General features: G+C 38.1%; 1 protein-coding gene across 2 annotated transcripts in view; it reads right to left on the reverse strand.

Annotated features, from left to right (window-relative positions):
• METTL4 (methyltransferase 4, N6-adenosine) overlaps nucleotides 1–14,236 on the reverse strand; it is a 58,458-nt gene that overhangs the window by 21,848 nt on the left and 22,374 nt on the right. For both annotated transcript variants that reach the window (XM_040479282.1, XM_040479283.1), the window contains exons 4-5: nucleotides 7,296–7,665; nucleotides 4,792–4,861 (exon numbers count right to left, since the gene is read on the reverse strand). In XM_040479282.1, coding sequence (XP_040335216.1) covers nucleotides 4,792–4,861; nucleotides 7,296–7,665 — 440 coding nt within the window. The remainder of the gene's footprint in view (nucleotides 1–4,791; nucleotides 4,862–7,295; nucleotides 7,666–14,236) is intronic.

Below are 14,236 nucleotides of genomic sequence, written 5' to 3' on the forward strand. Positions count from 1 at the left end.
GAAAAGAAAATGGAAACACTTTTCCGTCTTTTTGCAACTTTCCAAAATTGCAGCAAAAGCAGTTCTAAGAGAGACGTTCATAGTGATACAAACCTACCTAAGGAAACAAGAAAAATCCCTGAGGTTTGGCTGTAGGGTACTTGGGTGTTTGGGAAGGAAGAATTTTTAAGTTTACAGGTCTAATAATTAGGAAACCAAATTACTATACTTATTGATAACTGAGAATTCTGTAATTTGGAGTAAACATGTACTAAAATGAAAAGGGGCTTTCAGTTGAGGCTAGGGAGAATAAACTGTTTTCCCAAAAGGACACTGTGACAGCTGTGTGTCAGACCTCTTGAAGCTGGCATGTGGGGGCATAAATGAGGGTTCTTGCTTTCCAGAAAGGAAGGGAAGTTGTGGATAGTCTGTATGGTTGGCCTGCTGGGTAGTGATACTCAGGCTGGTCCCAGGCCACGAGCAAGAGCTGACATGAGATGTAGAAAGAAGGGGCAATAAAACAGCTTGTAGCAGAAAAAAGAAAAAGAAGAAAGAAGAAAAATCCCAAATAAACAATATAACCTAAACTAGAAAAATAAGAACAAAGCCTAAAGTTAGTAGAAAAAAGGAAATAACAAAGTTTAGAGTGGAAATTAAAAAAAAAAAAAAAAAAGATTATAGTGGCATAACTGAAATAGAAACTAAAAAAGAAGAAGAACAAGAAGAAGAAGAAGAACAAGAAGAAGAAGAGCAGGAGGAGGAGGAGGAGGAGGAAGAAATCAATGAAACTAAAATCTGGTTCTTTAAAAAGTTAAAATTGAAAAACCCTAGTCAGACTCATCAAGAAAAAAGAAAGGGCTCACATGAATAAAATCAAAAATGAAAGAGAAGTTACAACTGAAACCACAGAAATACGTAGGAGACTATGTATCACAGAAGAGTACTAAAAAGAATTATGTGCCAACAAAATGGAAAACATTGAAGAAATGCATAAGTTCCTGGAAACACACAACCTTACAAGATTGAATCACAGAGAAATAGAACATCTGAATATACCAATTACAAGTAATGAAATTGGATCAGTAATTTAAAAATTCCCAGAAAACAAAAGTCCAAGACCAGATTGCTTCATATATGATATCTACTAAACATTTAAAGAGGAGTTAGTAACTATTCTTCTCAAATTATTCCAAAAAATTGAAGAGGAAGAAATTCTTCTAAACTCATTTTACAAGGCCAGCAGAACCCCAATGCCAGAATCAGACAAAGATACCACTAAAAAAGAAAATTACAGGCCAATATCCCCAATAAACACAGATGCAAAAATCCTCTTCGAAATATTAGTAAATCAAAATCAACATGTTAAAAGGATCATACACAATGACCCAGTGGACTTTACCAATATAATGTACCACATTAACAAAATTAAAGATAAAATATGATCACCTCAATAGATGCAAAAAAAGCATTGACATATACAACATCCATTTATGATAAAAACCCTAAAAAAGTGGATACAGAAAGAACACACCAAGTATAATAAAGGCCATATGTGATAAACTCTCAGCTAAAATCATACTGAGTGGTGAAAAGCTGAAAGCATTTCCTCCAAGATTAGGAGCAAGACAAGGATACCCATTCTCACCACTTATTCAGCATAGTACTGGAAATCCTAGCCACATCAATTAGGTAAGAAAAAAAAAAAAATTAAAGGCATCCAAATTGAAAAAGAATAAGTAGAACTATCACTACTTGCAGATGACATAATAATCATCTATAGAAAATCATAAGGCTCCACTGAAAAACTATTAAAACTAAAAAAATAATTCAGGAAAATCTCACAATACCAAATGAACATACAGAAATCTAACCCATTTCATTTATGTACACTAATAATGAGCTATCAGAAAGAGAAGTTAAGAAAACAATCCCATTTACAATTGCACCAAAAAGAATAAAATACCTAGGAAAAAATTTAACCAAAGAAGTGAAAGACCTGTACTCTTGAAAAGTGTAAGACATAGATGGAAAAAACTGAAGACAAGACAAATAAATGGAACTATACACTGTGCTCATGGACTCGAAGAATTAGTATCGTGAGAATGTCCACACTACACAAAGCAATCTACAGATTTAACGCAACCCCTATCAAAATACCAATGGCATTTTTAACAACTAGAACAAAGAATCCTAAAATTTGTATGGAACTACAAAAGCCCTAAATAGCAAAAGTGGTCTTAAGAACAAAGCAGGAAGATCGTGCTGATTTCAAAGTATATTAAATGTACGATAATGGTACAAAGAAACACACATACATCAACAAAACAGAATAGAGAGCCCAAAAATGAGCCCATACATGTACAATCAATTTAGCAACTACCTTAAAAATAAGTGATTTGGGCAAGACTCATCAATGGATGCTGTATTACTTTTTTATTGCTACTTTCAAAAATGTCAATTGCCAGGATGCCTGGATAGCTCACTTGGGTTAAGCATCAAACTTCAGCTCAGGTCATGGTCTCACGGTTCATGAGCTCCAGTCTCAAATCAGGCTCTGTGCTGACAGCTCAGAGCCTGGAGCCTGCTTCAGATTCTGTGTCTCCCTCTCTTTCTGTCTCTCCCCTGCTCATGCTCTGTCTCTCTCTCTCAAAAATAAACATAAAAAATAAAAAAATTTTTTAAATGTCAATTTCCTGAAACACCTGAGAAAAGTTCCTGAGAAAAGACTCAGGAACTTCCAAATTAAAGGATACTAAAGAGACATGACAACTGAATATAAGGCATGATCCAGGATTTCATTTTGCCAAAAATTTCCGGGATAACTGATAACCTGAATAAGGTCTATATATGAGATACTAGTGCTATATCAATAACAGTACTATATCAATGTTAATTACCTATTTTGACAATTGCATTATGATTACATGTGAGAATTTCTTTGTTTTTAGGAAATATAGAATGAAATATTTCAGAATAACTTTTTCTCTTAAATAATTTATTTTCAAATGGCTTAGAAAAAATTATGTATAGATATCTACATACAAACACACACATAGAGGATACAAGAATACTCTGTATGATTCTTGCAGCTTTAAGAGAAAAATATCCCAGCTCATAAACAAAAAACGACAAGAAAACTGGAGATAATTGTGGAGATAAAGAAATTTCACATGAAGTTGAAGTCAAGGTAATAGGAAGTGTTCAAGTCTAGACCTGAACATTCAGAGGAAATATAACTGAAGATATTCACTAGTATAAGAGAGGAAAACTTAAAGTTTAAAAAAAAAACTATTGAAAGGAAATGTCCTCGAGGCACCTGGGTGGCTCAGTCCATTAAGCAGACTCTTCAGTTTGGCTCAGGTGGTGCCTTACAGTTTGTGAGATGGAGCTCTGCACTGGGCTCTGTGCTGACAGCATGGAGCCTGCTCGGGATTCTCTTTGTCTCTCTCTCTCTCTGCTCCTCCCCCCCCTCAAAATAAATTAAAAAAAAGAAAAAGGAGAGGCGCTTGGCTGGCTCAGTCGGTTACATGTTCAACTTTGGCTCAGGTCATGATCTCGTGGTCTGTGAGTTCAAGCCCTTCATGGGGACCTGTGCTGACCACTCAGAGCTTGGAGCCTGCTTCAGATTCTGTCTCCCTCTCTCTCTGCCCCTCCCCCCATCTCTGCCCCTCCCCCTCCCTCTCTCAAAAATAAACATTAAAAAAAAAAAGGAAATATCCTCTTAGTAATTAAACTGATTACTCTAAGAGATGACATACAAAAAAGCTGACAAAGTAAAAAAGTTAAAGATAGGGTAGACAAATTCATTCATAGCAGCTACTGAGGAAAACTATACAAGCATACCTCAGAGATACTGCAGGTTCAGTTCCAGACCACCACAACAAAGCCAATATCACTTTAAAAACGTGAGTCAAATTAATTTTGGGTTATGCTTATACTACACTCATCAACTAAGTATGCAACAGCAATATTTCTTAAAAAACAACATACATATTTCATTGCTAAAAATGTAACCATCATCTGAGTTTTCAGTGAGTTAATCACTGATCACAGATCACCATAACAAATATAATGAAGAAGTCTGAGATATGGCAAAATGTGACAGAGAGACACAAAATGAGCAAATACTATTGGAAAAATGATGCTAAAGACTTGCTGAATGCAGGGTTGCCAAAAACCTTCAATTTAAAAAAAAAAAGGCAATAACTGCAAAGCACAACAAAGTGAAGCACAATAAAACAAGGTATGCCCATATTTTGGTACATATTTCCAAAGTTAAAAATTTGATATCAAAGAAGGCAAAAATGTTGCCATTTGGTGTTATAGAAGAAATATCCCTGAACTGGTTCAGTCAGTAACCTCAGTCATTAATAAGCATATCACTTGTGACACTTTTATTTTACCTATACATAGTTCTAATCCAAGAGAATTACCTATTTAGGGAAATTAAAAATTTAAGTGAAAAGGGGCACTTGGGTGGCTCAGTTGGTTAAGCATCTGACTCTTGATTTTGGCTCAAGCCCTGAGTTGAGCCACCACACTGGGCCTGGAGCCTACATAAGATTCTCTCTCTCCCTCTCCCTCTCCCTCTGTCCCTCCCAGGCTCACGTGTGCCCTCTAAATAAATACATACAAACATATGTACATAGACACATAAATATTTTTAAAAATAAACAAAATTTAAATGAAAATATTTTAGTAGTTTCAGACAAACTTTATCTCAAAATAATGCTTTTGGCATATGTAACTAGAATTTACAAAGAACAATATCTTTTAGAAACCACATCTAATAAGTAATTTATTTATTCTTACCTGTTACTCCTTTTAACTGATTTGTTCTGCCATGGTGGATCTATCACAATTACATCATATGTTTTCCTACCTGAAAACAAACACACAATGTATTTCAGAAAATACCTTCCATAGATGATCACTTTAAAAACTAAAGTGCAATGGGGTGCCTGGGTGGCTCAGTCAGTTAAATGTCTGACTTCAGCTCAGGTCATGATCTCACATTATGTGAGTTCGAGCCACCCCACGTCAGGCTCTGTGCTGACAGTTTGGAGCCTGGAACGTGCTTCAGATCCTGTGTCTCCCTCTCTCTCTGCCCCTCCCCCACTCACACTCTGTGTGTGTCTCTCTCAAAAATAAACATTAAAAAATAAATAAATAAATATTAAAAGTGCATTTACTACAGATACAAATATAATGGAATGCAACAAAAGGATTTGTAGCATTTATTCAAATAGAATAATTTAACATAGAAAAATTAAATTTCCCTTATAATTTAGTACAACTAGAATTTTAACATAATTTCACCTATTGCTATGTATTCAAAGACCACCTGAAAATAACTACAGCTCACTTAGCTAGATACCAATCATCTGTAAATGCCCTATAAATCTTTGTAGCCATGTTAATATGGTCCTTTCAAATGTAGGAGGGGTTAGTTTTTTGGGGTTTTTTGGGTTTCTTGCTTTACTTTTTTTAAACTTTCTTTTGAAATAATTTATCTTAAACCTGATATGCCCACCATAATATAACTTCCCCAATTGTCTATAATTGCCTTTTTCTGGCCCAGGATCCAAACCAGGATCACACATTGCATCTAGTTGCCATGTGTCCTCAATCTCTTCCACTCTGGAAAAGTTCGTCTTTTTTTATCATTTATTACCGACACTTTGAAGGCTACTGGCCAGTTATCTTATAGAATGTCTCCTAATTTGGGTTTGGTACTTCCTCATGATTAAATTTAGTTATTAATTTTTGGCAAGAGTATTACCAAACTAATCAGGAAATAAGAGATGTCAAAATGTCTCATTATTGGTAATACTAACTCTAATCACTTGGTTAAAGTGCTGTCTACCAAGTTTCTCCAGTTTTCCCTTTGTAATTAATAAATATCATGTAAGGAGATATTTTCAGACCATGCAAATATCCCATGTCTCATCTTTTCACCTACCACTTTGACATCCAATTACTATGGTGTTTGCCAGATAGAAACTTTCTAGTTCTATCAGTCTACCCACATTTATTAATTGGAATTTTACTGTAAGGAAGAGCTGTCCTTTTATAAACATAGCTTTTATAAACATAGCTATATTTTGGTAAATCTAGAATTTCATACATAATCAAAACAGTGCAAATTAAAATGAGGAAGTAACAGTTTTCAAACTATTAGAGTAACAAATATCAAAAAGAATGGAAAACAGCATTCAAAATAGCATAATTTCCCATTAATTTATTATCCTGTCATCTACCCTGAAGAATCTGACATGAATAACCACTCATATGTAACATGGCTTGATAGCAATTAAAAGAAGCTTTTCCTTAATGAACTATGTCAATTAATACCTTAAAATGTTGCTATTAAATGCCCAAATAACAATAAATAGCAAATTTAAATATTTCTTTCCTACCTCATCTCTTAGATTATAATAGTAACAATTTATTAAATACATATAAGTCCCTGACATAAGCAATTGATGCATATTAATTCACTTAATCCTCAAAATGACTTTCAGAAGTAGGTTATTATCATATCCATTTTATAAACTAGGAAACCAAGGCTCTTTTTATTAGCCCAAAGACTAACAGTTAAGCTTCAGAATCTAAATCCAAATTCAGCTGTGGACTTCAATCTTTAAATTGTGTTAACATTATACAGGAAAATATTTCAAAAAATTTTAGACAATAAATGTGAACATTAGCTTAATATGTAACCTAAAAGGTTATGGTGTAAATATTCATATCTGAAGTGTTTCTAATTTGCTATAAAGAAAAGTTAAATAAAATTGTTTAGGGGTGTCTAGGTGGCTCAGGTGGTTAAGCATCTGACTTCAGCTCTGGTCATGATCTCATGGTTTGTAGGTTCAAGCCCACGTTGGTCTCTGTGCTCACAGCTCAGAGCCTGGAGCCTGCTTTGGATTCTGCGTCTCCCTCTCTCTGTGACCCTCTCCTACCCACACTCTCTCTCCAAAAAAAATTTTTTAATTTTTTTTTTAAATTTTAAGTAAAATTGTTTGGCCAAAACCAAATGTATCCTGAATTCCAAAGTACAGAGCAGCAACTGTGTTTGCTCTCATGGGGACTAATTACTTTTTGATGCTTTGTTCATAATTCTTATTTTTTAATTTTTTTTTAATTTTTTAAACCCAAACTCAGCACTTTTAAAATTTTTAAACAAAAATTACACAGAGAAAATGAAGTGTTTACCCTATCCTCATAAAATGTTGACCCTCATTCAGCATTCAGACTAGCTCTTGACTTTTAATGCCACAGAAAAATTGTATTTTTCTAATAGCATAATTACTTACAGTTCAGAAGTGGATGCATGCAAGAAATGTCAGACAAAAGAAAACTGCTTTTTGGTGGCACCAGGTATTTCTGTCCCATTAACGTAATGATTTTTGTAAAGCTAGAGTTGTTTTCAACAATCCGTGAAAATAAATCCTGTTCTGTAACAGACGTATCCTCTTCCGTCAATTGTAATGCCTGCAGTTCCATTTCATTCAAAAAAGGCAAATGCTTTGCCATTGCACATAATTCTGACAAATTGCAGGTATCAAGTGGTAAAGTAATGGGCTCACTACACTTGTTCCATTTTTCAGAAAGTGGATGAAGAAAGCCACTTTTGAGGCCTTCTTGGATTAACTCCGAAGAGCCATCCAAAATCAGTCCCCTGATCTGTAAGAAAAATTTGTTACAGTATATTAAAAAGTCATTAACGTTAAAACAATTACCTAAATAATGAAATTCCTACTATGTTTTGAGTATTTGAACTTATGGATGAAATCAATATTTTTAAAGCTTACACTAAAATAATTTTAACATACAATGTAAAAATAAAACTATGTGAGTATACCTTTGAAGTACTGTTTCTTAAATGTGGAATGAAACAAACCTCATAAATTCACTTACAGTTAAATAATACACATTAAAAAAACACATTCTTAAAAATGTATTAAAACGAAGGGTGCCTGGGTGGCTCAGTCAAGCATCCAACTCTTGATTTCAGCTCAGGTCATGACCTCAGGGTCATGGGATTGAGCCCCAGGTTGGGCTCTGGCTGAGCATAGAGCCGATCAAAATTATCTCTATTCCTCTGCCCTTCCCTACTCCCCCCCCCCCCCAAAAAAAAAAAAAAAAAAAAGGTATTAAGATGAATTTGAAAAAAAACAAAACAAGGGTGAATTTGATAACATGCATGTTTCCAAAAGAAAGCAGAATTTCTAATCTGTAAAGCAAACTAAGTTTAAATCGCATATAATATTGTTTCTTTAGTGATCCACTTTTAAAATAAACATACCTTTTAACTCTAATATAGTACTTAAATTGTAAAGAAAAAAGCAACTGTTGGGGCACCTGGGTGGCTCAGTCGGTTCAGTGTCCGACTTCAGCTCAGGTCATGATCTGGCAGTTTCTAAGTTCAAGGCCCGCATTGAGCTCTGTGCTAACAGCTTGGAGCCTGGAGCCTGCTTTGGATTCTGTGTCTCCTTCTCTCTCTGCCCCTCCCCCCAATCACACTCTGTCTCTCTCTCTCAAGAAATAAAGATTAAAAAAAATTTTTTTAATAAAAAAAAAAGAAACTGTTAAATGAACATAAAAACACAGTTCTGCGAAAATATAACTACAATAATTATAAAATTGAAATCTAAGTTCCACTTCTGGACAAGATGGAGTACCAGAAGTCAGATTTCACTTTTCATCTGAAATTACTTTTTACAAATGTATAAAATGTGTAATTTATTAAAAAGGCTTTCAGACCTTAGATGGATGTCAAGTAATGAAGAACAGTGGTCCCTAAAAAAAAGGAGAAACAAAATGATTTCTCCAGCTTACTACCTTGAGAGTTTCCAGGCAGCAGCACAGAGAAGGAGACCCATTCAGAGTCCATGAGTTGACTTGGGAAGATGGGGCTGGAAAGGTCTGGAAAGGTCAAAGCAGCTAGAATTTGCCAGGCAGGATACCAAAGAGGAGACTACACAGAGAGTTCTTATAAGCTGCAGAAGGGTCCACTTAAGTCTACCCAAGGCCAGGGAAAGAAATAGATGTGAAATGATCATAGGAAACAATACACAGAGCTCATAGAGAGCTGGGAACAATGCTCCCAACAGCCAGAATGGAAAATCTCCTAATTAACAAAGCAACAGTTAGACTACTCAAAAGGGTATTGCCTCAATGTTGGGGAGAAAAATAGCTCTAAAATAAAGGCTGCTCTGGTTCTAACCAAAAAAGCTTAGAGCAAGCTTCAAAACCTTTGTTTAAGAAAATCACAGGGTGCCAAGATGGCGGAACAGCCTGGAAGTTTTTTGGGGGCCTCTCATCCCTGAAATGCAGCCAGATCAACACTAAACCATACTGCACACCTAGAAAACTGATGTGAGGGTTAACACAACAATCTGAACAATCTGAACCACAGAACTCGGCAGGTACATAGCATGGAGAGGTGAACTGGGGGAGAGAGAAACAGCGGAGGGTAGGGAGCTGTTTTTGCTTGTGGAGACAGGATAGAGACAGGGGGAGAGCACAGGAAAGCATCCACCAACCCCCAAAAGCAGCTGGAGAGAAAAGAAAGAGTACGCAAGGGACTGAAAAAAAAAAAGTGGGGGAAAGGAGAAAGGAGAGGGTTTAAATTCCACTAAGACTCTATAAACAGAGGGAGCACAGAGTCTGAAACTCCACAGCTCATTACCCAGAGCTGCTGTGATAGGAACAGCGAATCCCCAGGAACAGAGAACGAGATCCAAGGGGTCCTCAGGCCACACAGGGAGAGACGGTTCCCCTGCTATGAGGACATTTGGTGCAGGATGTGTGGTCACCCCATAGGCAAAGATCCCAGTGGACCTGAGAATGACCACATTGGCTGGTGCTAGAACAAGAACTTTAAGGGGGAAGTCTGGTGCCAGATGTGTGTTGTAATTTACCATAATCCCTGAAATGCTGCTGCTATACAATCACATGAACTTTTTCTGGGGCGGGCTGGCACCCAGCCACAGTCTTTGGGAATCAGCAGCAGCAGGGTCCCACGAATGTTCCTGGGGGCAGCCGAGCACCTGGCCATTGCTCAGTGAGATGCTCCGCCAGAGGGTCAGAATGGGTCAAAGTCACAGTCCCTCAGAAGTGAGGAGTTGGGAAATACAGCCACACCTGGGAAAACCTCAGGAGGGAGGTGCCACCTGGCAGCCTAATGGCTTGGTCATGGAATGTAAAAGTGGGGAGTGGATAGAACCGGAGACAAAGGAGCGGTGCTCGATTGCCAGTCAGGGAGAGCACAGAGTTCTGATACTAGAGTCTGGGTAGCTGGGTGACACCATACTCAGCCCTCACACACATGCGCATACACACCTACATGCACCACAACAATCCACCCCAGTAAGCTAAGCAGCGACATCTAATGGAGAATGGAGCCGTTACACTAAACCCCGCCCAACTTGGCCAACCTCGTGCTACAGGAATACAAGTCTCTCCACCTGCTTAGTTACAGACTATAAAGTGCTTCATAGTTTGACTTCTAGGGGAAACTGATGTAATTTCAATTATCTTCAGCCTGTTCCCTGGTCCATCTATTCAATTTTTTTCTTTTTCTTTTCTTATTCTTGAATACAGAAACAGAAGAAGTTTATTTTTATTTTCCATTTTTATTAAAAATATTTTTTAATTTTTTATAATATTTTTCACTTTTCTGTAAATTTTTTACATTCTATTTTACTTCCATTATTTCATTTTATTATATTTTAGTGTATTCACTTTTTCAAATTTTCAACCATTTTACTTTTCTGTTTTTCTTTTCTTATTTTTTCCTTTTCTTTCTTTTCATATCTTTCCCTTTTTTCTCTACTATACCAAGCTCCTTTCAACAAACGGACCAAAACACACCTAGGATCTAGCATCACTTATTCAATTTTTTTGTGCTGATTTAATTTTTTAATTTTATTTTTTTTACCGTATTAATTTCTTTTCTTCCTTCAAAATGATGAAACAAAGGAATTCACCCCAAAAGAAAGAATAGGAAGAAATGACAGCCAGGGACTTAATCAACACAGTACAAGCAAGATGTGTGAACCAGAATTTAGAATCACAATAATAAGAATACTAGCTGGGGTTGAAAATAGATTAGAATCCCTTTCTGCAGAGATAAAAGAAGTAAAAAATAGTCAGAATGAAATTAAAAATGCTATAACTGAGCTGCAATCACAGATGTATGCTGTGGCGGCAAGGATGGATGAGGCAGAACAGAGAATCAGCGAGGACAAACGTACAGAGAATAATGAAGCAGGAAAAAAAAGGGAGATTAAGGCAAAAGACCACGATTTAAGAATTAGAGAAATTAGTCACTCATTAAAAAAGGAACAACATCAGAATGATAGGGGTCACAGAAGAGGAAGAGAGAAATAGGGGTAGAAGGGTTATATGAGCAAATCATAGCAGAAAACTTTCCTAACCTGGGGAAAGACACAGACATCAAAATCCAGGAAGCACAGAGGACCCCCTTTAGATTCAACAAAAACTGACCATCAACAAGGCATATCATAGTCAAATTGACAAAATACTCAGGCAAGGAGGAAATCATGAGAGCAGCAAGGGAAAAAAGTCCTAAACCTACATGGGAAGACAGATGAGGTTTGCAGCAGACCTATCCACAGAAATTTGGCAGGCCAGAAAGGAGTGGCAGGATATATTCAATGTGCTGAATCAGAAAAATATGCAGCCAAGAATTCTTTATCCAGCAAGGATGTCATTCAAAACAGAAGGAGAGATAAAAAGTTTCCCAAACAAAAATTAAAGGAGTTCCTGACCACTAAACCAGCCCTGCAAGAAATTTTAAGGGGGACTCTCTGAGGGGAGAAAAGACCAAAAAAAACAAAACAAAAACAAAACAAAACAAAACAAAAGCAGCAATGACTAGAAAGGACCAGAGAACACTATCAGAAACTCCAACTCTACAGGCAACATAATGGCAATAAATTCGTATCTTTCAGTACTCACTCTAAACGCTCCCATCAAAAGACATAGGGTAACAGAATAAGATCCATCTATATGCTGTTTACAATAGACCCACTGTAGACCTAAAGACAGCTTCAGATCGAAAGTAAGGGGATGGAGAACCATCTATGATGCTAATGGTCAAAAAACAAAAGCCAGAGTAGCCATACTTATATCCGACAATCTAGACATTAAAATAAAGACTGTATCAAGAGATCCAGAAGGGCATTATATCACAATTAAGGGGTCTATCCACCAAGAAGATCTAACAATTGTAAACATTTAAGCTCCAAATGTGGGGGCACCCAAATATATAAATCAATTAATCACAAACATAAAGAAACTCATTGATAATAATACCATAATACTAGGTGACTTCAACACCCCATTCACAGCTATGGACACATAACCTAAACAGAAAATCAACAAGGAAACAATGGCTTTGAATGAAATACTAGACCAGATGGACTTAAAAGATAGATTCAGAACATTCATCCTAAAGCAGCAGAATATACGTTCTTCTCCAGTGCACATGGAACATTCTCCAGAATAGATCACATACTGGGACACATATCAGCCCTAAGTAAGTACAAAAAGATGGAGATCATACCATGCATATTTTCATACCACAATGCTATTAAACTCTAAATCAACCACAAGAAAAAATTTGGAAAGGTAACAAACATGTGGAGACTCAAGAACATCCTACTAAAGAATGAATGGGCTAACCAAGAAGTTAAAGAGGAAATTAAAAAGTACATGGAAGCTAATGAAAATTATAATACCACAGCCAAAAACCTCTGGAATGCAGCAAAGGTGGTCATAAGAAGGAAGTATACAGCAATCCAGGCCTTCGTAAAGAAGGAAGGTCTCAGATACACAACCTAACCTTACACCTTAGGGAGCTGGAAAAGAACAGCAAATAAAACCCAAAAGCAGGAGGGAAGATGGCGGTGTAGGAGGACGCTGGGCTCACCGCGCGTCCTGCTGATCACTTAGATTCCACCTACACCTGCCTAAATAACCCAGAAAACCACCAGAGGATTAGCAGAACGGAGTCGCCGGAGCCAAGCGCAGACGAGAGGCCCACGGAAGAGGGTAGGAAGGGCGGTGAGGCGGTGCGCGCTCCACGGACTGGCGGGAGGGAGCCGGGGCGGTGGGGCGGCTCGCCGGCCAAGCAGAGCCCCCGAGTCTGGCTTGCAAAAAGCGGAGGGGCCTGACGGACTGTGTTCTGACAGCAAGCGCGACTTAGCGTCTGGGAGGTCATAAGTTAACAGCTCTGCTCAGAACACGGGAAGGCTGGAGGACAAAGGGAAGGAGAGCTGCTGAGCCCCCTGACGACAGAGCTCAGTTTGGTGGGGAACAAAGGCGCTCGCCAGCGCCATCTCCCCCGCCCATCCCCCAGCCAAAATCCCAAAGAGAACCAGTTCCTGGCAGGGAACTTGCTTGCTCCGCGTAAACACCCAACTCTGCGCTTCTGCAGAGCCAAACCTCCGGCAGCGGATCTGACTCCCTCCTGCTGCCACAGGGCCCCTCCTGAAGTGGATCACCTAAGGAGAAGCAAGCTAAGCCTGCCCCTCCTGCCCCTGTGCACCTTGCCTACCCACCCTACCCACCCCAGCTAAGACACCAGATCCCCAGCATCACAAGCCTGGCAGTGTGCAAGTAGCCCAGACAGGCCACCCCACCCCACAGTGAATCCTGCCCCTAGCAGAGGGGAAGAGAAGGCAAACACCAGTCTGACTGTGGACACAGCGGTGGGCTGGGGGCAGACATCAGGTCTGACTGCAGCTCCGCCCACCAACTCCAGTTATACACCACAGCACAGGGGAAGTGCCCTGCAGGTCCTCACCACGCCAGGGACTATCCAAAATGACCAAGCGGAAGAATTCCCCTCAGAAGAATCTCCAGGAAATAACAACAGCTAATGAGCTGATCAAAAAGGATTTAAATAATATAACAGAAAGTGAATTCAGAATAATAGTCATAAAATTAATCGCTGGGCTTGAAAACAGTATAGCTGACAGCAGAGAATCTCTTGCTACAGAGATCAAGGGACTAAGGAACAGTCACGAGGAGCTGAAAAACGCTTTAAACGAAATGCATAACAAAATGGAAACCACCACGGCTCAGATTGAAGAGGCAGAGGAGAGAATAGGTGAACTAGAAGATAAAGTTATGGAAAAAGAGGAAGCTGAGAAAAAGAGAGATAAAAAAATCCAGGAGTATGAGGGGAAAATTAGAGAACTAAGTGATACACTAAAAAGAAATA

This window comes from Herpailurus yagouaroundi, unplaced genomic scaffold, assembly GCF_014898765.1.
Source record: "Herpailurus yagouaroundi ecotype Mexico unplaced genomic scaffold, PumYag 142, whole genome shotgun sequence".
Lineage (NCBI taxonomy): Eukaryota > Metazoa > Chordata > Mammalia > Carnivora > Felidae > Herpailurus > Herpailurus yagouaroundi.